This window comes from Mastomys coucha, unplaced genomic scaffold, assembly GCF_008632895.1.
Source record: "Mastomys coucha isolate ucsf_1 unplaced genomic scaffold, UCSF_Mcou_1 pScaffold13, whole genome shotgun sequence".
In the NCBI taxonomy this organism is placed as follows: Eukaryota; Metazoa; Chordata; class Mammalia; order Rodentia; family Muridae; genus Mastomys; species Mastomys coucha.
In genome coordinates, this window is record NW_022196895.1 from 32,547,382 (window position 1) to 32,569,858 (window position 22,477).

The 22,477-nt window shown below is 48.0% G+C and overlaps 1 protein-coding gene across 1 annotated transcript; it reads left to right on the forward strand.

The window, feature by feature from the left end:
* The first annotated feature begins 5,195 nt into the window (after window positions 1-5,195).
* On the forward strand, window positions 5,196-22,167 carry Slc4a9 (solute carrier family 4 member 9). Its single transcript, XM_031365397.1, has 22 exons — window positions 5,196-5,413; window positions 6,047-6,207; window positions 6,589-6,702; window positions 7,049-7,098; window positions 7,236-7,393; window positions 7,607-7,694; window positions 8,034-8,188; window positions 8,618-8,734; window positions 8,887-9,061; window positions 9,206-9,339; window positions 9,486-9,748; window positions 10,692-10,744; window positions 10,971-11,159; window positions 11,287-11,400; window positions 12,711-12,872; window positions 12,962-13,140; window positions 14,490-14,562; window positions 16,993-17,061; window positions 17,282-17,455; window positions 18,334-18,483; window positions 18,837-18,930; window positions 21,952-22,167. The coding sequence occupies exons 1-21, from the start codon at window positions 5,196-5,198 to the stop codon at window positions 18,888-18,890; spliced, it is 2,850 nt and encodes a 949-aa protein (XP_031221257.1). The 3' UTR covers window positions 18,891-18,930; window positions 21,952-22,167.
* The last annotated feature ends 310 nt before the right edge of the window (window positions 22,168-22,477 follow it).

Here is a 22,477-nt window from a genome sequence, read left to right on the forward strand (position 1 = left end):
AAGTTGGGTAGGTAGGGAGATTGGGGGGGGGGCTGGGAGGAGTGGAGGGAGAGGAGAGGGGAGTAAATATGAGCAGAATACATGGTGTGGAAATTCTTAAAGAATGAAAAAACCTACCCCAACAAACAAACAAAAACAAAAGAAAAAGAAGGGGCTGGAGAGATGGCTCTGCCATTAAGGGCACTGGCTGTTTTTCCAGAGTACCTGGATTTAATTCCCTGCAACCACATGGCAGCTCACAACTGTCTATAATTCTAGTACCAGAGGATCTAGTGTCATCTTCTGTCCTACAAGGGCACTGCATGAACATAGTGAACTTAACACCCATACACACAAAAAAACATCTAAAAATACAAAAAAATAGAAAACAACTACATTGCTGTACATTTTGTTCTTTTAAACTTCCAACTGGATCTTCCTGGATGAAAGCCTGACTACTTGATCTTAAACACATTTCTTTTCTTTTCTTTTTGGTTTTTCGAGACAGGGTTTCTCTGTGTAGCCCTGGTTGTCCTGGAACTCACTTTGTAGACCAGGCTGGCCTCGAACTCAGAAATCCACCTACCTCTGCCTCCCAAGTGCTGGGATTAAAGGCGTGCGCCACCCACTGCCTGGCCTTAAACACATTTCTAACTTATACAAAATACAAAGAGCTTTTCCTTGAGCTTTTCCAGGAAGGAAGTTAGAATGGAATGTTCATTTTGGTGGTATTTGCATTAGTCCGTATTAATAGCTGTCACAGTCCTTTCTAAGCCCATGTAGATGTATGCAATGCCATTTCTAGAGTAGTTTTGACTGAAAGTTTATACATTGAAATGATTTTTGTTTTGAGATGAGAGGTACGCTGCTTTTATGTCCAGGCTGACCTTGAACTCCTGGCCTCAGGCGTTCTTTTCACCTCTATCTCTGGGTAACTGGAATTAAAGATGCTCCAAAGTGCTGCCTCCAGGTGTTGATTTTAAGACTAAGTGTGCAGGTAGGGTATTATCTTTGAACTTCATTTCCAGGATAGTAAAAGAGTGTTAATGGCAGATGTTACAAAAATAAAGTATGAAAAAAAATTTTTTTTTCAAGACAGGGTTTCTCTGTAACAGAGTCCTGGCTGTCCTGGAGTTAGCTCTGTAGAACAGGCTGGCCTCAAACTCACAGAAATCTTCCTGCCTCTGCCTCTGCCTCCTGGGATTAAAGGCATGTGTCAGCCTGGCCTTTTTTTTTTTTTTTTTTTTTTTTTGAGACAGGGTCTCGTGTATTATAAGGTGGCTTCCAAGGATGGTTTTTGAAGTTCTAAATCTCCTGCTCCCAAGTGTGGGGATTGCAGGCATGCACCACCAAGTCCAGTTTATTCAGTGGTAAGGATTGAAAATAAGGTTTCACACATGCTAGGACAAGGACGACGACTACGATGATGACGATGACGATGATATACACATACACACACACATACACACATACACACACACACACACACACACACACACACACACACACACGACCCCATCCCTATGACAGTCTTTCATATCTTACTTCAGGAAGATTTGTATCTTGCTTTGTTCCCATGACAGAAAGCTGAGACTCAGACAGAGGCAAGGCCCTTCATCGAGAACACCCAAGAAGTCAATGGTAACACCAGAATGAGAACCAGGTCTTTGAACTCTGGGGCACACATCCAGGGCTGCTAGTTTACTCCGTATGCCTCCCCCAGCCCTCCTTCCCCAGCCCTGTCTAGGAGATCAAGGGTGGCCCTGGGTTCCTAGGCAGCTCCTTCACCAAGTTGCCTTGCTCTGAGCGAGCACCCAGGCTCAGAGGTTGAAATGAGGTCTGGGGAACAGGTACGGTGGTCTCAGTGATTATAAGGTACTCTTGGAACCGGGCCACAGAACTCCCGAACTTTGGCAGAAGTTATGGAGGGGAGTGTGTATGTGTGTCCGGGGTTATTTCATGCCAAACTCGTAATTCTATCCCTTCAAGTTTTATTGAGTCATTTGCCCCCTATGGTTCGGACACATTCTTGAAGGAATGGTCACAGGAATTCAGCCCGTAGGCCAGTTTCTGCAGCTCTGGGGACTGAAACCACCTCTCCCCTCCACATAGGTAACATGTGACTCCTCCCTCGGCCGTGGACTGACATCTTAAAACCAGAGGAAATGTGGAGGAGACACCTGAATCCTGGTTCCAATAAGGGTTTTAATTCTTACTCAGACGAACCCGATTGTCCTTTCCTTTCCTGTCCTTAGATGCTCTTCCACATGTCATCCCTCTGGCCAGTCTGCGTTGGGCCAGGCCTAGGCGGAGATTCAAATAGTCCTCCCTGCCATCTTGCCTTTTTCTGAGCTCTGGCAGAAAAACAAAAACAGAACCGCTTGGACTTTGGGAGCGGCTCTAACGATTCAGGCCGTGGGGAGCAGCGCTCTCGTGTGGCCACCAGGAGAAGCGCGGCTCTTTGCCCAACCCTTTCCTTTCTGTGTGTTCATGATCAAGAATTTATTGAGAGCCACTGCGTGCCAGGCTGCTCAAGGCTCAGGGGCCAAGTCAAATAAGATACTGCATCAAGGGTTGTGCAATTGTGTGTAGTGATGCAGACAATAAACCACAAACAAATAATAAATAAAGTTACTAGTAGTGATAACTGCTAGATAAGAAAACAAACAGAAATGTCATAGAATGAACACAGAGGAAAGGTTCTTTGAGTAAACCATATTTGAGACGAGACCTGGGTGTGTGACGAAAGAAGGAGGCAAAGGAAGGGTGGAGATGTGTTCAGAGGGTTGGCTGGTGCTGTCTCCAGCAGCAAGAGATGCCAGCTAGGCAGCCTGATGCATTCCCCTAGATACTCAGGTCCTCTACTCAGGAAGAGTGCCTGCTGATGTCTTCCTTTTTCTTATCTATGTAATTTTGTCTTGGAGGAGAGACCTTTTATAGGCTTACAGCTGGAGAAGGGAGTGCCCTTACTTATATGTAAGTCAGAAAGGGGTTGAACTCAAGGCATAGCTTATTAGTATGTGTGTGTGTGTGTGTGTGTGTGTGAGAGAGAGAGAGAGAGAGAGAGAGAGAGAGAGAGAGAGAGAGAGAGAGAGAGAGGACAAAGAGGAGAGAGAAGGGGAGAGAGAAAAGAGAAGGGGAGAGAGCAGAGAGAGAGGAGACAGAAGAGAGAGAGGAGAGAGAAGAGAGAGGGGAGAGAGGAGAAAAGGAGAGGAGAAAGAGGGGAGAGGGAGGACAGAGAGAGGAAAGAGAGGGGAGAGGGAGGAAAGAGAGAGGAGAAAGAGGGGAAAGGGGGAAGAGAGAGAGAGAAGAGAGGGGAGAGAGGGGAAAGAGGAGAGAGAGCAGAGAGAGAGGAGAGAGGAGAGAAGGGAGAGAGGAGAGAGGAGAAAAGGAGAGGAGAAAGAGGAGAGAGAAGGAGAGAGAGAAGAGGAAAGAGAGAGAGGAGGGGGGAGAGAGAAGAGAGAGGGGAGAGAAAAGAGAGGAAAGAGAGGAGAGAGAGGGAAGGAGAGGGGAGAGAGAAGAGAGAGAGGAGAGAAAGGAGAGAGAGGGAGAGAGAGAGAGAGCTTATTTATTATTCCAGCCTCCTAAGCAGTTGAGATTACAAACTTGTGCCACCAGGTTCAGGGTAGATTTTGTGTGTGTGTGTGTGTGTGTGTGTGTGTGTGTGTGTGTGTGTGTGTGTGTGTTTATATGAGTGTTTTACCTACATATACATCTGTCTATCATGTGTGTGCCTTGTGCCTGAGAAGACCAGAGAAAGGGGTGTCATATTCCTTGCAACTAGAGTTACAGATTGTTGTAAGCTGCCATGTGGGTGCTGGGAATCAAACCTGGGTCTTCTGAAAGAGCAGCAAGTGTTCTTAACCACTGAGCCATCTCTCTAAACCTAAAAAGATTTTTTTAAAAAAATATTTGTTTATTTATATTATTTCTATGAGTAAGTACACTGTAGCTGCCTTCAGACACACCAGAAGAGGGCATCAGATCCCATTACAGATGGTTGTGAGCCACCATGCTGGGATTTGAACTTAGGACCTTTGGAAGAGCAGTCAGTGCTCTTAACTGTTGAGCCATCTCCTCCAGCAAACCCTAGCTAGGGATAGTGGCATATGCCTTTAAGCCTAGCAGGCAGGAGACAGAGGCAGGCATATCTCTAAGAACCCAAGACCAGCCTAGTCTTTGTGACAAATTCCAGGCCAGCCAGGGATACTTAGTGATGAGACCCTGTCTCAAAAGAAAGAAAGAAAAAAGAATCCTTATGGCTGCCATGTGGAAGATGAACTTTGGGAAAGGAGGGAGAGCCAAAGCCAGAGAGATTATTGTAAAATCCTAGCAAGCTGCTGAAATAACTTAGGTGGCTTGGATTGAAGCAGTGTTGCTGAAGCTGGGGAATGTGGTTGTATTCTGGGTAGGTTTGCAAAGTAGGTTCAGTAGAATTTGATAAAGGGCCACATTCTCTTTTGGCTTTTTGGCTCCAGGATCTCTCTCTCTCTCTCTCTCTCTCTCTCTCTCTCTCTCTCTCTCTCTCTCTCTCTCTCTCACACACACACACACACACACACACACACACACACACACATCTCTACCACCTTCAGTGAGGGTCTCAGTTAAAAGGGGGACATAGCTAAATTGGGGTTTCCAGACACTGAACAGAAGACCTTAAGGTATAAGTATTGTATTGTATTCTCCATGGCCTGTCTCCACTTTCCAAAATTAGCCTACTTAATGGGCAGGCCTCTACCTTCTTCTGTCTCCCTTTCCCTGCCTAGCTTCCACAAGTCTAGTTATTTATTAGTTCCTTGTTTGTCCAAATGTGTCTCTGTGGCCCCTATGCTATGTTGTTGACACCCAAACAGTCCTGGATTTGTGGTGTTAATATTTGACACAGGACAGCCAGGGACAACAGACTCTGGGGTTGGGTGTCAGTTACTCCTGTATATTTGTGTATATTTACACAAAACATAGTGAGGTCAGACTTGATGCACACTTACAAGTTGGGTTCTTCTGAAAGGCCCAGGAAAGGCTAGATTAGTTTTACAAACAGGCCAGCAAGAGGCCAGAGACTCAGAAGAAGGGGGTGGGGTGGGGTGGGGGCTGGTATTTTCTGGAGGCAACAGGCTTGGCTTGGCTTAGAGATGGGTTATAAATTATAAATGCAGCCAGCCAGAGGGCCCCTAGGACACACAGCTCCCAAGATCTGTGCAAGTCTTTCTGAGATGAAGCTGCCAGGCCAAGAGGGTTTTGAAGGCTCTGATGCTCATGAAAATGTTCGCTCAGAGGAACCAGACAGTGGCCTAGGCCCTGGCCCTGGCCTTGATGGGCCCTCGGACACAGACAATGGGGAATCTCAGGTACCCAAGGACCCTCTGCTCTTCATTCAACTAAATGAGCTGCTGGGCTGGCCCCAGGCACTGGAGTGGAGACAGACAGGCCGGTGAGTGAATTCTGGCTAGTTCTGTAGCATCCTTCCTACCTCAGAATAGGACTTTTCCGCTGGGCAGTGGTGGCACATGCCTTTAATCCCAGCACTTGGGAGGCAGAGGCAGGTGGATTTCTGAGTTCGAGGCCAACCTGGTCTACAGGGTGAGTTCCAGGACAGCCAGGGCTACACAGAGAAACCCTGTCTCTGGGGGAAAAAAAAAGGAAAGAAAGAAAAAATTAGGACTTTCCCTTTCTTTCTTTGTTTTTTTTTTTATAAAAACATTAATTCTTTTTTTAAAGATTTACTTATTTTATTTATATGAGTACACTGTAGCTGTCCTCAGACACACCAGAAGAGGGTATCAGGTGGTTGTGAGCCACCATGTGGTTGCTGGGATCTGAATTTAGGACCTCTGGAAGAACAGTCAGTGCTCTTAATTGCTGAGCCATCTCTCTAGCCCCAGGACTTTCCCTGTGTGTTCTTGCCACAAGAATCAGCTCCTCTACAATATAGTTTTGAGTTCTCTGAGACCTAACAAAGAGTGGCTGACTGCTTGGGGAGGGAGCACTGGGTCAAAGGCAGCCACACTGTGTCCCAGACATGGGCGAGAGTCTCCCAGTAACATTGCCTATCCCTTCATCCCAGGTGGCTGCTGTTCGAAGAAAAGCTAGACATAGGCGCAGGCCGGTGGAGTGCCCCCCATGTGCCTATTCTGGCGCTCCCCAGCCTCCAGGAGCTTCGCCATCTGTTGGCCGAGGGCATTGTACTGCTAGACTGTCAAGCTCAGAGCCTCCTGGAGCTTGTGGGTAGGCTGAGGAAAACATTCCATTTCCTGGGAATTTCCCCCAAAGTCTTAGAATCTTCCAGAGCCTATCCCATCCCCATTCTACCCCAGGTACTGCCCGTTTCTGTATCACAGATAGTGATGGTTGCTGTGGCACACATCTGTAATCTCAGCACGTGGCAGGCAGAGGCAGGAGGACCACTGAAAATGAGGCAGCTCGGTTTATGTAGTGAGACCTTGTCTCAAAATGGAGTGTGTGGCCGGGGGTAGGGGTGGGGGTGGTGTCACTGACCCTTGTATTCCTGAGACTGATAGGAGGAAAGACCTATGAGAAGCGGGGAAGGGAGCCAGTGGGAGGACAGAGCCCCCAGGAGTGGGGTTGAGCTTCACATCTGTTCTCTAGAGCAGGTAGTCAGTGGGGAGTCGTTGAGCCCAGAACTGAGAGGACAGCTTCGGGCCTTGCTCCTGCAGAGACCCCAGCACCACATCCAGACCACAGGCATCAGGCCCTGCCGAGGTGAGAGATCCCTCTTTGGGCCCCCGGATCAAGATTCTGGGATGGGAGGCTCCCAGGAATCCTCTACATTTTCTTGAGCCAGGAATGGCCTAGCCTTGACTTAATCCTCAGGGCAAGAGAAAAACTGTTGGTTAAGGTGAGGGCAGAGGAGAGGGAGTGCCAGGAGTATAACAGCCAGGGCTGTACCTGGCAGGCCCTGTGCTAGGAGTTCTACATGCCTCATCTTCTCATCTAATCTTTAGTTTCCACGGTGGGTGTTATCGCAGCTATGCCCTGGGTAGGAAGCCCTGGTGGGCCTGCCCCTAAAGTGTGTGCTCTTAATCACCACGTATTGATGTTTTTGTAGGGTCTAATGCTTTCAGAAAGGCTTCTCGTGATGAGGACATCCCGCTGAAGGTTTGTGGCCCTTCCTTGGGAAAGTCTGGGAGGAAGATCAGACATTAACAGACACCCACCCTCCGCCAGGCTCTCGGTTGTTGAGTTTCTGCCGACCTCCCCCTCCCGAAATAACCTCTCCTAATCTGCCCTCCCAGCAGCAGAACCCCTTGAGACAGAAGCTGCCTCCGGGAGCTGAGGCAGCAGCCGTGTTGGCAGGAGAGTTGGGCTTCCTGGAACAGCCGCTAGGGGCCTTCGTAAGACTGCGGAATCCGGTGGTGGTGGAGCCTCTTACAGAGGTGATCCTGCCCAGCAGGTGAGGTGACCAAGTCAGGGCTCTGGGGCCCAGGAGAAGGGCCTGTACTGAGGAGGGTGGGGTCTTTGGATACGGTTCCCCCAAAGTGTCTAGGGAATGCTCCCCAGAGGTCATTCTGCAGAGGTGGTGTGTCCTTGAGCAGAGCTAAGTGTCCGTCAGAGGCTGCCCTTATCAGCATCTTGGAGCTCCCGAAATCCCCAACTCCTTCCTCAGGTTTTTCTGCCTCCTCTTGGGTCCTCCCACCTTGGGAAGGAGCTACCACGAGATGGGACGGGCAGCCGCTGTCCTCCTCAGTGACCCTGTGAGTGGGGTGGGGTTTCCTCTGTGTGTACATGTGTGTGCGTGTGTGGAGCACACGTATGACCTCTGTGTATGTGATCAGGATGTGGCTTTGTTTTTGTACCATGGGGACTGAAGTTTCTAGCTACCAATGTAGCTGCATCACTGGCCCAAGGTAGACAGATAGAGGCACAAACTGAATGAATGAATGAATGAATGAATGCATGCATGAATGGATTTGTGAGTAAATCATGAATTTGCTTGTAGTCTGTGTGAGCATGGCTTTGAGAAAATACAAGTGAACACCCATGTTAGAGTCCCTAACAAGCATTTACCGTCCGTTCTGTGGCCTTAAATGCAGCAATTCCAGTGGTCAGTTCGTCGGGCAAGCAATCTTCATGACGTTCTGGCAGCCCTGGATGCCTTCCTGCAGGAGCTGACAGTGCTACCCCCAGGTCGGTGGGACCGGACAGCCCGGATTCCCCCGCCCAAATGCCTACCCTCTCAACATAAAAGGTACCTGGGGTCGTAATTCCAATCTGCTCTTCTCCTTAGTTATGAGTCTACCATGCTCCCCAGTTAAGCTTGGCAGGGTGGGATCTAACTTCTTTTTTTTTTTAAAGATTTATTTATTATTTATACATAAGTACACACTTTGGCTGTCTTCAGATGCACCAGAAGAGGGTGTCAGATCTCATTATGGGGTAGTTGCCAGCTACCCTGTGGTTGCTGGGACTCGAACTCAGGACCTTCAGAAGAGCAGTCAGTGCTCTTACCCACTAAGCCATCTCGCCAGTCCCAGTATCTAACTTCTTATCAGACAGTTTGAAGGCATCCTCAGCCACCACCTCCGTAGCCTCCGGGGGGCGGTGGGAGCATACTCTAAAGCCAGATCTCAGGTTGGCTGGAGACGTCAGCTCATCTGAGGTTCCTATTCTGTTCCAGACTCCCCTCGAAACTGCAAGAGGTCACCAGCCTCTCCCGCCAGAGTGCTGCCCTGGCAGAAGACAAGCACCACCATGGGCCGCACACACCCATCCCAGAATTGCAAAGGACAGGCAGGTGAGGGCAGCTGGGTGGGAACAAGGGTTGGGATCCTGTGGAAGAGTCACAGAGGCATCAAAATGTGTGGGCAATGCGGGAGGATACAGAGAAAATCAGGATGCAGGCGTGGGGTGTGGAAACCTGGATCACTGACGCCGCACGGGCGGGAGGCTCTTTGGGGGTCTTATTCAGGACGTGCGCCGGAAGGCATGTTGGTACCCCAGTGATTTCCTGGACGCCCTACACCCCCAGTGTTTCTCAGCTGTGTTCTACATTTACCTGGCCACAGTCACAAACGCCATCACTTTTGGGGGTCTTCTGGGAGATGCCACCGAAGGTGCCCAGGTATGTGAGTTTGTCTGATGGGACTGGCATAAACGTTGGTGCCCCACCCCACCTCTTGGCACTGAGTGGAGCTAAGACTCCAGAGAAGCTTGGGCTCCTATGTTGGGATGCCGGGATCCTAGCATGAGGTTTGTCCACTTCCAGGGAGTGCTGGAGAGTTTCCTGGGCACAGCGGTGGCTGGAGCTGCCTTCTGCTTAATGGCGGGCCAGCCCCTCACTATCCTTAGCAGCACGGGGCCAGTGCTGGTATTTGAGCGCCTACTCTTCTCTTTTAGCAGGTAGGACACCTCTCTCACCTCACCAGCCTGTTGGTGGGTACATCCTCCATTGGTCCTAACTGAGTGAAGAGAAAGGGTGGGACTGGGGGCACTTGACCCGAGTTAGGTAAGGAGGAGACAGTCCTGACTGCCTCTCACTCTCACAGAGATTACAGCCTGGACTACCTGCCCTTCCGCCTGTGGGTCGGCATCTGGGTGGCCACATTTTGCCTGGCACTGGTGGCTACAGAGGCCAGCTTGCTGGTGCGCTACTTCACCCGATTCACAGAGGAAGGATTCTGTGCCCTCATCAGCCTCATCTTCATTTATGATGCCCTGGGGAAGATGCTGAACTTGATCCGTGCCTATCCAATCCAAAGGCCAGGATCTCCTGCCTATGGTTGCTTCTGTCAGTACACAGGCACAGGAGGTAGGTGAGAGAAACTGGCACCTTGGCCAGGTGAGGAAAAATGTAGTGCTCACTACTTATCCGATAGCCAGCAGCCTCACTTCTGCTTCTGGATTAGTTACAAAATAAAATTTGGGAGAGCCCGGGATTGTCTTTGTTTCTGACAGCTCTGACAGAAGAGTGTGGGTTGATGGGCTTCCTAAGGGTGAAGCCAAAATCAGGTGCACCCAACCAAGAATGGTAGCATTGGATTGGGGGGACTTTGTTGCATCAGAAGAGCAGACCTAAGTACACCATCCAGGCAGCTTACTCTAGAGAAAAAGGAGAGGAAACTCCAGGACCGGGCATGCCTCATTTCATTTCTTAAATTCACCAATCAAGCAACTCATAGCTGAGTGAGAGCAGATAACCACGTGGAGCAGTTTGAAGTGTGACACCTGCATAGATCCCTCCATATGGAGAGTAGCACCAGAAATGGGGGAAGTGTCCTTTGTAGGAGGTGGTAGTCCTGGGTGAGACGGGGTCTCATGTGCTGTACATAATATGGTCTCCAACTCACTATGTAACCGAAGATGACCTTGAACTCCTGATCCTCCTGCCTCCATCTCCAACTGTTGGGATATAAGCAGGAGCCACCAAGTACCTTGCTAAAAACATATTTTTTTTTTTTTTGATGTGTGCCCGATTCTACTAGCCCTAAACAAGACCAGTTCTTCCTCTGGTACATACAGATTTGCAAGCTCAAGAATTTAGTCGATGTTTCATGCTCAGTTTTGTGTTCCACACCAGAGACACAGACGGGTAGAGGGTACAGAGTAGTAACCTGAGAACATATGTGAGTGTGACAGAATCAGAAGTGTGATTGGGATTAAGACCTTTCTAGTTTAGGTGGAACAAGCTAAGCTCTTGTGGAGAAGAGTTTCTCAAGGAAGGAGGGCTTATGCCTGAATTCTCTGCTTCCCAGGAAACACGTCTGAATGGACAAAGCTCAAAGACGCAGATGATGTCTTAAGTGTGGTGAGAGCTTGCTCCTAAAAGAGTCTGAGGAAGAATAGAGTTAGTGCTCTTCGGCTCTCCCTACCCTCAGAGGAGAGAAAGCATCACTGGTTACTTAGATTTAGCCTATGGCCCATCCTTCATCCCTCATGTCTCTGCCGGTTCCCCTTCCTTTGAGATGAGTCCCAGAGAGTGGGATGCGTCCTCTGTTGCCCATTGTCCCATACTTGACCACTCCTCTATTCAGCACCCAGGCATGGTCAACGCTTCCTTCCTGCCTCCTTCTGAGTGCATCCGGCAAGGAGGCCACCCTCGTGGTCCCAGCTGTCACACGGTGCCAGACATCGCCTTCTTCTCTCTTCTTCTCTTCTTTACTTCTTTCCTCTGTGCCATTGCCCTCAAGTATGTAAAGAACAGCCGCTTCTTCCCCTCGGTGGTAAGCAACATTTTTCCTTTCTGCGTGAAATGTCTGGTTTGGGCCCTGGATCCTGTCTGCAAACGGGAAAGGGTAAAAACGGAAATGGGATGGCAGGCCCAGACTAAAGCGCCCACTCTGTGGCCAGGTGCGCAAGGCATTCAGTGACTTTTCCTCAGTCCTGGCCATCCTGCTGGGCTGTGGCCTTGATGCCTTCCTGGGCCTAGCCACGCCGAAGCTCTTGGTGCCCACAGAATTCAAGGTGAGAGCTGGACAGGATGAGGGGGTGAGGAGGAGGTAGGGCCAGCAACTTGGAGTCTTAAGATTCACAGATTCCACACTTCTTTCCCTCTGAGCTTCTTCTGTCATTCTCGATAGAGACAGTAACACTGGCCTCAGAGTCGCCGAGTGATAAAATGAGTTATTTCAACAGACACATCAGTGAAGGAGGAATGCTGTACACAGTAGCTATTATTATAGGGTAGGTGTTGGAGGACAGGCTCCAGGCAGCAGGCCTTGGGCTTGAATTCCATTGCTGCCTCTTCCTAGTGTGTTCTAGGCATCTCCTTTTTAAAAGGCAGAGTCTCACGTAGTTCAGGTTAACCTCAAACTCCAAACACAGCTGAGGTTGGCCTTGAACTCATTATCCTCCTGCTTTAACCCCTCATGTGCTGTAGTTACAGACACATATCACCTTACCTCCCCTGAGAATATCCTAGTCTATAAAATGGAATCATCAATAGCAGTTCTCCCATAGGTTGTTTTGGGGTTTACATATCATAGTGTAGTTACTACCGTGCCTGGCACATACCACATACTCAGTAAATGCTGCTCTTATGACTTCTCCCCACCACTGGCCCTACCTTCTTCTGTGCACTCTACTCTTCTTTACACTCCCCACTACCACCTCGGATACAGCAAAGCTGGAGCTCCTTCCGTAGGCCAGCGCCACCAGGGCCGACTAGCGAGGGGGCTCTACAGGGGTGGCTTTAGAGCTCAGAACCCCAGCCAACCATGTGGGCCCCCTCCCCACCACAGACGCTTATAAATCAGAGCAGACACAGGCACACCTAGCCCTGCCCCAGACTGGGGCAGGTCTGAACCTGAGCTGCCCCATTCTGGGTGTGGGGGGCAGGGAGGGCAAGCTTAAGGAGGAAGGCTGTGTATAAGTGCAGAGCAGTGTGTGCAGGTTTTATTCACCAACTCCCCTTCCGGGGTGAGGGTGAGAGAGAGAGAGAGAGAGAGAGAGAGAGAGAGAGAGAGAGAGAGAGAGAGAGAGAGAGAGAGGTCTCCCTCCTCCCCACGCCCCCCCAAACCAAAGTCCAGAGCCCTTCTTTCTGCTCTCTTTGAAGACACTGGGATACACTAAAGGAGAGTAGTGTGTGTGTGTGTCCGCGAGCACGCATGCATCTGTCTGTCTGTCTGTGTCCGTGTAACAGTACCCTCGCCTAGAATCCAAGGTCTTGGGGGCAGGATGTGGAATGCGGTAGACTGGCATGGTAGTGGTTGAGGTGTGCTGGGGAGGTGTTCTCGGGAGGCATTTCCACCCTGCCCATGGAATGTCCCCCCTAGCCTACACTCCCTGGGCGTGGCTGGCTGGTGTCTCCTTTTGGAGCTAACCCCTGGTGGCTGAGTGTGGCCGCTGCCTTGCCTGCTCTGCTGCTGTCTATCCTTATCTTCATGGACCAGCAGATCACTGCAGTCATCCTCAACCGTGCAGAATACAGACTGCAGGTAAGGGGCTGCCGGCCGGCCGGGTAAGGAGTGCCAGGATGGGGTCCAGACGCCACTTCTAGCTTCAAAACAACTCGCACTCCCTGCAGAAGGGAGCTGGCTTCCACCTGGACCTCTTCTGCGTAGCTGTTCTGATGCTGCTCTCATCAGTCCTTGGGCTGCCGTGGTACGTCTCAGCCACTGTCATCTCCTTGGCCCACATGGATAGTCTTCGGAGAGAGAGCAAGGCCTGTGTCCCTGGAGAAGCCCCCAACTTCCTGGGCATCAGGTGAAGCCTGTAATCAGTAGGCTGGGGGGGAGAGGGGTGTGGCAAAATGGTTATGGGGTGTGTGAGTTATTCTCAGCTTGTGCATCCTAAGGACTGCAGTGGGGTAAACGGGTGGTGGATTCTGCCCTCTGAGGTGGGTGAGAGGCTTGTTATAAACATAAGGGTGAAGGTAGGCAGGGCTAAAGTGGAGGGGGAGATACCTCTCAGTCCCCACTCAATGTAGAAGCATATCACGGATGTTGCAAAGGAATTCACCACAAAAACAACTTTGTAACTATTAGAAAGTCTACCTAAAATACATGAAGTTGACTAACCTTTTAAACTATGAAATATAGGTCTTTTAAAAAAAATTATTTATTCATTTAATGTATGAGTACATTGTTGCTGTCTTCAGACACACCAGAAGAGGGCATCGGATCCCATTTCAGATGGTTGTGAGCCACCATGTGGTTGCTGGGAATTGAACTCAGGACCTCTGGAAGGGTAGTCAGTACTCTTAACTGCTGAGCCATCTCTCTAGCCCCGAAATATAGGTCTTTATGGCAGTGAAAAATTGTTAATTTTCCATCTAAATAAAAAATTAAAAACAGTGGCTAGGCATAGTGGTGCACACATTTAATCCCAGTACTTGGAAGGAAGAAGGAGGCAGATCTCTGTGAGTTTGAGGCCAGCCTGGTCTACAGAGTGAGTTCCAGGACAGCTAGGACTACAAAAACAAAACAAATCAATCAATCAATCAATCAATGAAACAACCCCCCCAAAACAAAACAAAACAAAACTGAAGAACGACTATGGAGCTGGGGATGGAACTCGTTGGTAGTTCTTAGTATATATGAGGTCCTAGGTTTGAGTCCCAGAACCACTAAAACAATCAAATAAACAAGCAAACAAACCCAGTGGGCTAGTGAGGTGGCTCAGTGGGCAAAGCCACTTTCAGCCATGTCTCATGACTTGAGTTCCACCCCTGCGACCTGGTTGGTAAAGGAAAGAGCTGATTCCTGCAAGCTGTCCTCTAACCATCACATACACACCAAGACAGGCACATGCTTACATACATGCTTGCACATACACCATATAAATAAGATGTAATACAGTATTTAACAAACAGACAAAACTGAAACAGAACAACGTTGGGCCTGGACTGATGGAAAGGCCAGAGGCCCGGGGTTGGAGTGCTCTGTCTTGCCTTTCAGTTTCCCACAGTAGGCGAGGGCCCTTCACCGGGTAACCTATCGAGGGTATCCCTCCTCTTCTCTGGGTGCCACGTCTGTAACAGGCCTGGTAGGGTCTTTGGCCTGGGTGTTCCAGGAGCACACTTAGACCCAGCTAACTCCTCCTTCTCCCCACAGGGAGCAGAGACTGACCGGCCTGGTGGTGTTCATCCTCACAGGGGTCTCCATCTTCCTGGCACCTGTGCTTAAGGTACGTGTTTGGCCAGGATCAGGGCCAGTGCAGCAGTTTCCATAGAGCTGATGCTGGCTGAACTGACAGTGGCCCAGGAACGGTGTTTTCTTCTCCCGTGGTTACATTAATCTCCATGCTGGTTAACCCTGGGAGACACACATACTCTACAAATGAGAGACCTGGAGGTTAAAGGTGGAAAGTAATTTGTAAGTGCCCACCACGAGAGCCATTTCTCAGATTAAAACAAAACAACAATAACAACAACAACAAAAAAAAAAACCCAAGACAAAACAAAACACCACCAACAACAAAATGCCCGGACTTCCAGAGCATGGTGGTTTATGCCTGTAATTCTAGAACCAGGAGGTTGAAGCAGGAGGCTTGTTTCAACTTTGAGACCTACTTGTGTACACAATAAGTTGCAGGTCAACTTGGGCTACAGTGTGAGACTCTACATCAAAAGAAATCAAAAAGCCAGGGGAGTCGGAGATGGCTCAACAAATAAAGGGTTTTGCTAACAAGCCTGAAGTTTGATACTGGGCCTGGTCTGTATGATGGAGGGAAAGAACAAGTTACCTTCTGACCTCCATACTACACACACACACACACACACACACACACACACACATGCACACACACACACATACTACACACATACCACACACATACACCACATACATGCACACCCCCACACACACACCACACACACACATACACCACACACACCACACACACACCACACACATACACACACATACACACACATCACACACACACACCACACTGTAGTATCAATAACAACAAAAGTGTGGTGGTTGCATACTTGCAGTTCAAACACTTGGTAGGTAGAGGATCAAGAGCTCAAGTTCAAGGCTAGCCTCAGTTAGATAGTAGGTTTGAGTCAATCTTGGCCTACATGAAACCTTATCTAAAAACAGAAAAAAAAAATTTTTAAATGTACTTAATTTCTTGGCTAGTAGGCCTTTTGTTTAGTAGAATAGGATATGGGGATGCCATCATCCTCTGGGGTTCTAGCACCACCCTTGCCACAGCCCCCCAACAAGCTGGAGACGAGTGTATATTCATATCCCAGAGAAACTTTGAAGCAAAAAACCTTTACTCTTTCTCAAGGCTTGTGAAACCTCTGCTGGGTACCCCACTGTGCTTGGTACCTCTGAGAAAGCAAGAGGAGTACTGAATAGGGATATGAGACTAAACCATCAGAAACTTCACACACACACACACACACACACACACACACACACACACACAGACACACACACAGACACCCCTACATAACTATAGAAGAAAGCTATAGAAAAGGTCAACAAGACAGCAAAGCAGTCACAGTGGGTGTAGAGATGTCAGACAAGAGTCACTGGCAGGAGGCAGGAGGCAGGAGGCAGGAGGTTAGGCAGGGCCAAGGTCATGGAGACTTCGTAAGAGTAATACAGCAGGAGAGCCAGACGGACAGGATCAACCACTTGCTAAGTAGGTTGACTCTCATAAATGCTACACCAACCACTGTCCCAGGAACTGCAGAGATACAGTGGCGATAGCATATGTATATCTCTGCCTTCCTGGGAGTCTAGTGAGAGAAGACAGATTTTTAAAAGTTAGAGCAATATGATAACTTAAGCTGATAGCTGAAATGAAATGAAAGCAGACAAGGCAATGAAGAGTGCTGGGGATGGGCTGGTGTGATGGTTCAGGAAGGAAAAGACCCACCCCCACAAGTTGACCTTTGACCTCCATGGGCAAGCTGTGGCATACATAGAATAGCAGTAGTGAATAAGTATAGAATTTTGTAAACAGTGCCCTGGCCATTTCAGACTGAGCAGTCAGAGAAGACCTTTGGAACATTTGATTCATTGATTGGCCGGTTGGTGGGGACAGGGTCTCACTTTGTAGCCCTGGTTAGCCTGGACCTTGCTGTGTAAACCAGGCTGGCTTTGAATTTATTGCCATCTTCCTGCCTCTGCCTCCCAAGCGCTGGAGTCACAATTGTGTGCTACCATGCCTAGATGAGAGGAACATTTTAGGAGGAAAGAACAGTAAAGCAAAAGGGTAAGGAACAAAGCCAGCATGCGGATGGAGGGAGCACAGAGAGCAGGCAATGTGATGGATCAGACCAGCCATGGTGGCATCCAGGAGGCTAGAGCAGGGGAATGTAGCGTTGTAGACCAGCACTAAAGACCACGATGGGATAAAAAAAAAAACTGGAGAGCTAGGGGCAAGTTACTTTGTCTCTCAATGTCCTCATCTGTAACATGCAGACAATAATAGTCCTTTTGCCTCATGTGATTGACATGGAAAGACTTGATGAAGTCAGGCGTGCAGAACGTGAGAGGAGAAGAAAGGCCTGGCGGGCTCCAGTCTGCAGGCCTAAGGTGGGGCCTCTGGGAGGCTGGGAGGTAAGCGCTTGTGCTCTCTACTTCTTCCTGCTAGTTCATCCCGATGCCTGTTCTCTATGGCATCTTCCTGTACATGGGGGTAGCAGCGCTCGGCAGCATCCAGGTGAGCCCATCACAGTCAGCTAGCCAGCTCAGTCCTCATTCCCACCCTTGCCAGCCTCTCTCATATCCATTACCCTGCCTCTCCTGGGCATAGAAACTTTGCCTCCATGCTCTAGATCACTAGGCCATGCGAGCTGTGTCCCCAGCCCTGCTGCAGTCCTTATAGCTAGCAGTGATACCCTAACATCCTGTTCCCTCTCCCCCTCCCCCCATTCTCTCAGTTCATAAAGAGAGTGCAGCTATTGTTGATGCCAAGGAAACATCAGCCGGACATGCTGCTCCTGCGGCACGTACCTCTGAGCAGGGTCCACCTATTCACAGCCGTCCAGCTTGCCTGCCTAGGCCTGCTTTGGATCATCAAGTCGACCCCTGCAGCCATTGTCTTCCCACTCATGGTAACTTGGAGGCGGGTGTTGAGTGGTGCTGGGAGAGCACCTCTTACCTCTCTCTTCCTTTCTCGGGCTCTTCCATGTTGGAAATCCTAAGATGCCTGGGGATACTTACAGATGAACTGATCCTAGGATAGTCTATTCACCAACTTTCCTGACTCATTTGGGCTGGTCTGCAAACCCCTCAAATATGTAGGGAGGCTTCCCAGAGGGGAACGTTAAGAACTACAGACTTTGGAATAGGACCAGTCTGGTTAGCACATGCCAGGGTTGTGGCCTCAAGGAAGTTATTAATCTTTTGGGGGCTTTGATTGCCTTTTATGTACAATAGGAATGCCTCTTTTTGTCTGTAGCCCCTGTGCTTGTGAAGTGAAGGCAGAAGGATCACACTGTATTTGACACCAGCCTGGACCTCAAAGTGAGATCCTGTCTTAAAAGATCAAAACAAAAGTGGATGTGGTGGTGAACATCTGTAATGTCAGCATTCTAGAAGCAAAGGCAGGGGGGATCACCACAAGTTCAAGTTCAGCCTGGTCTACATAGCTATTTCCAGACCAGCCAGAGCTACACATTGAGCTACACAGTGAGAATATATGTCTTAGAAAAAAAAAATCAATCAATCAGTCTTGGGCATGATGGTGCACACTTTAATCCCAGCACTTACAGTTGGGAGGTAGAGCATTAGGGGCTCCAGATTATCCTCAGCTACAAGGCAAGTCAACTTGAGCTACATAAAACCTCATCCTCAAAACGAAGCAGTATAAAACAAAAAAGGATCTACTTCATAGAAATGTGTTAACACTCAGTGCAATAATAGGAAGTGTAAGGCTGCACATCCCAGCTGCTGCTGCTCAGCGCTCCGGGGCTTGCTTCTGTTTCTGCAGTTACTGGGCCTGGTGGCAGTCCGGAAGGCACTGGAGTGGGTCTTCTCACCACAGGAACTCCTCTGGCTGGATGAGCTCATGCCAGAGGAGAACATCCCTGAGAACAGGCTGGAGCCAGAACACTTGTTCAGTGGAAATGACAGTGATGATGTAAGTTCTAAGCTGAGCCCTTCTAAGGAATGGGGGTGGGTGGGGGATTGAGAGACTTGTCCTGAGCTGTCCCTAAAGTCTGATATCTCCATTCAACCTGAAGGCCCTTTGTCTTTGTATTAATATAGGTGGAATGAAGGGCTTAGAGAAATCTTCCTCCACAGTCAGGGTTCTGGTTTATGAGTTCATGGAGAAAGAGCTAGGCACACAGCTCTGTGAGCTAGTCTCAACCCTGATCTTTGGTTTTGAATGTAGATTCATATCCAGTTCCTCAGTCTCTTTTATTTATTTATGTCTCTCCCCCCCCCCTTACTCTCTCCCCGCCCAAATGTTTTTGGATGTTTCTTCCACAGTCAGAATTGATGTATCAGCCCAAGGCTCCAGAAATCAACATCTCTGTGAATTAGCTGGAGTCACAGTGTGGAGACCTCAGGAAACAGACACAAGGTGAGGGGGTGAGGCAACAAAGTACTCCTAGAGGAGAGGTGTGGGGTCAGACCTCGAAACCTCCTGTTTGCTGGATGGAGATCCTTGTTTTCTACTTATATTCTGGTCCCTCATGAACTCTACAGTTGTGGAGGAAGTAGAAGGAACTTCCACAGGAAAGAATGAATTCCTGGGGGTGGGCGACAGTTCTGAATTTTGGCCAGTAGAGGGAGTTCAAGCTCATTCCAAACAGATCCCAGGAGATGGAGGTTCAGAGAAGGTGAGGAAGGGGTGAAAAATGGGAAGGGAAGGAAGAGAGAATAAAGCCCATGCTCCTCTCCTTTGCCCAGAAACCTCCTCCCTAGTAAGAACCATGCTCCCTCTAGACAAGTGGAGGGTTCTGCCCCTTTTATTCACCCACATACACAAGCATAGCCCCTGATCTCAGGATGCTTCAACTGTAGTGGGAAAGACAGACAGGTGGGTAACTATCCTCGGGAGAGTGCTGGATAAGGAGGAGGCATAAGCCATGAGAGCAGAGCAGAGATCCTTGGCAAGGAGGCGGGGAGAGGAGTAAGGAAGAGCTGGCATCAAAAGTAGCCCATAATTTGAAAACTGAGGAATGAATAGAAGTGATCCAGGATAAGATGGAGGGGAAATATTCAAACTAGAAGCCACACTATGTGCGTGAGCCTAGAAGCTGAATTTCCTTTGGTAACAGAACACATCTCCATCCCTGTACCCGTCCAAGAGCCTCCACCCACCACATGACATGGACTTTCTCTTTCTCTCTTTCTCTCTTTCTCTCTTTCTTTCTCTCTTTTTCTTCCTTCCTTCCTTTTTCTTTCTTTCCTCTTTCTTTCTTTATTTCTTTTTTTTAAAAGATTCATTTATTTATTTATTATATGTAAGTACACTGTAGCTGTCTTCAGATGCACAAGAAGAGGGCATCAGATCTCATTACGGGTGGTTGTGAGCCACCATGTGGTTGCTGGGATTTGAACTCATGACCTTCCGAAGAGCAGTCGGTGTTCTTCCCCACTGAGTCATCTCACCAGCCCCTTTCTTTATTTCTTTCTTTTCTTTTTCTTTTTTTTTTTTTAGTATAGAATAGAGTTTATTTGGGGCATGGGAAGGGGAGTTAGGAGGGTAGCAGAGGCAGAGAAAGGCAGAAAGAAGGAGAGAGTAGAGAAGTAGAGGCTGGCCATGGCCACATGGGGGGGGGGAGAAGGGAATGCGAGGAGTGGGGGACGGAATGTGAAGAGAGGGGAAGCAAGGGAGCTAGAGGCAAGAGAGCAAGAGAGACACAAGCCCTTTCTTTACAGCTTGTAGGCACCACCTTTTCTAATTGTAATAGGGAGGGAAAAATGTCAGGTGTATGGTTCACATCTGTAATCCTAGCATTTGGTAGACTGAATTAGGAAGACAGTCACAGATTCCAGGCTAGTCCAGACTTTGTCTCAAAAAAAGAGGAGTCAGGGTAGGCATGGTGGCACACATCTTTGACCCAGCAGGCAAGTCGGTTGCTATGAGTTCAAAGCTAGTCTGGTCTATATGGAGTTCCAACATAGCCAAGCCTATGTGGAGAGACACTGTCTCAAAAAAAAAAAAAAAAGTCATTTTTTTTTTCCAGAATAGGTATTCTCTATCTGACAGTTTTTTGTTTTTTCTTTGAGACAAGGTTTCTCTGTATAGCCCTGGATGTCCTGGAACTCACTCTGTAGAGCAGGCTGGCCTTGAACTCAGAAATCCACCTGTCTCTGTCTCCCAAGTGCTGGGATTAAAGGCATGCACCACCACTGCCCGGCACCTGACAGTTTTTTTATGCACATAAAATAACCTTTATTGTTTAATTGATTACAAAGTAAATGAGGTTACTGAAAAGTACTGAAACATTACAGAAAATTTTAATTTTGAAATTAAAATTTCTGGGTATAACTACTGCCCATATTTTCTGTTTGATGTTAAGATTTACTTCAATGAACAAAGTGTTTGAATTATACTACAGGGTTTCATAACATACCTGTTACTTAATATTTATTGGATATTTTCTCAACATATATAGCTATATCATTCTTTTTATTATCTGTTATCTTAGCTGCTTTTGCTTTTCTATTGCTGTGATTAAAAAAATACTATGACAAGAGCAACTTATAAAAGAAATACTAAATTTGCAGCTTCGAGTTTCAGAGAGAGTTCATGGCTATCACAGTGGGGAGCATGGCAGCAGGCAGGAAGGCATAGCACTGGAACAGTAGCTGAGAGAGAGAGAGACAGAGACAGAGACAGAGAAAGAGAGAGAGAGAGAGAAAGAGAGAGACAGAGAGAGACAGAGACAGAGACAGAGAGAGAGAAACAGAGACAGAGAGAGAGACAGAGACAGAGAGAGACAGAGACAGAGAAAGAGAGAGAGAAAGAGAGAGAAAGAGAGAGACAGAGAGAGACAGAGACAGAGCAAGAGAGAGAGACAGAGACAGAGAGAGACAGAGACAGAGAGACAGAGAGAGTCAGAGACAGAGAGAAAGAGAGACAGAGAGACAGAGACAGAGAGAGACAGAGAGACAGAGCAAGAGAGAGAGAAAGAGAGAGAAAGAGAGAGATTGAGAGAGAGACAGAGACAGAGAGAGACAGAGACAGAGAGAGACAGAGACAGAGAGAGAGAAAGAGAGAGAGAGAGAGAGAGAGAGATTGAGAGAGGCCCAGGTTTTTGAAACCTCAAAGTCTGCCCCTGGTGACAAACCTCCTCCAACAGGGCCACACCTTCTAATCCTTCCCAAACAATTCCACCAATTGGGAACCAAGTATTCAATATATGAGCCTATAGGCTATATTCTCATTCAAATCACCACAGCTGCATATCAAAAATAATTTTATAAGTTGGAAAAGATAAAGAGTATACAAAATATCTTCTGCAAGTACAAGAATTTCTATAGTGTATATACCTAGGAGTGGAATTAAAGAATAATAAGTATGAAAATAGCATAATAAAACTCATCATATTGTATGCAAATTTAAGAATTTAAAGACTACGTATTTTTTTAGGTACCAGAGAGATGGTTCAGCAGTCAAGAGCACTTGCAGCTCTTCCAGAGGTCCTAAGTATGATGCCCATCATCTATATGGCAGCTTATTACCATCCCTAATCCAGTTCCAGGGGATCCAGCGCCCTCTGCTAGCTTCCTTAAGCACTAGGCATGCACAAAATACCCTTAAATACATGTGGGCAAAATATTCATACACATAAAGTAAAAATAAATCTTTAAAAATACTTTGTGGATAATTAGAAGAAAAAAAAAGAGGACAGTGAGTTAGGTGTGGTAATGTACACCTGAAATCCTAGCACTGTAGAGGCTGAAGTACAGGGATTTTAAATTTGAGGCTAGCCTAGGCCACATGGTAGGTTCTGGCTAGCCTTGGCTACATAGCAAGACTCTGTCTCAAAATGCCAGAACAAAGAAGAATAGCTAGTAACAGTGAATAGGATGAGGACATGGCTAAACAGTAGAGCTCCTGCTTGGAGAACACATGGTCCCCAGATACTCCTGCCCTTCTCAAAGAGAATAGCAAT

Bases quoted from the DNA above. Each gene is read 5' to 3' on its own strand.
- Slc4a9 (XM_031365397.1), top strand. From the start codon at position 5,196: ATGAAGCTGCCAGGCCAAGAGGGTTTTGAAGGCTCTGATGCTCATGAA. The intron at 7,099-7,235 runs GTTTGTGGCCCT...CTGCCCTCCCAG, and splicing joins ATGAGGACATCCCGCTGAAG to CAGCAGAACCCCTTGAGACA. The intron at 8,735-8,886 runs GTGAGGGCAGCT...CACGGGCGGGAG, and splicing joins GAATTGCAAAGGACAGGCAG to GCTCTTTGGGGGTCTTATTC.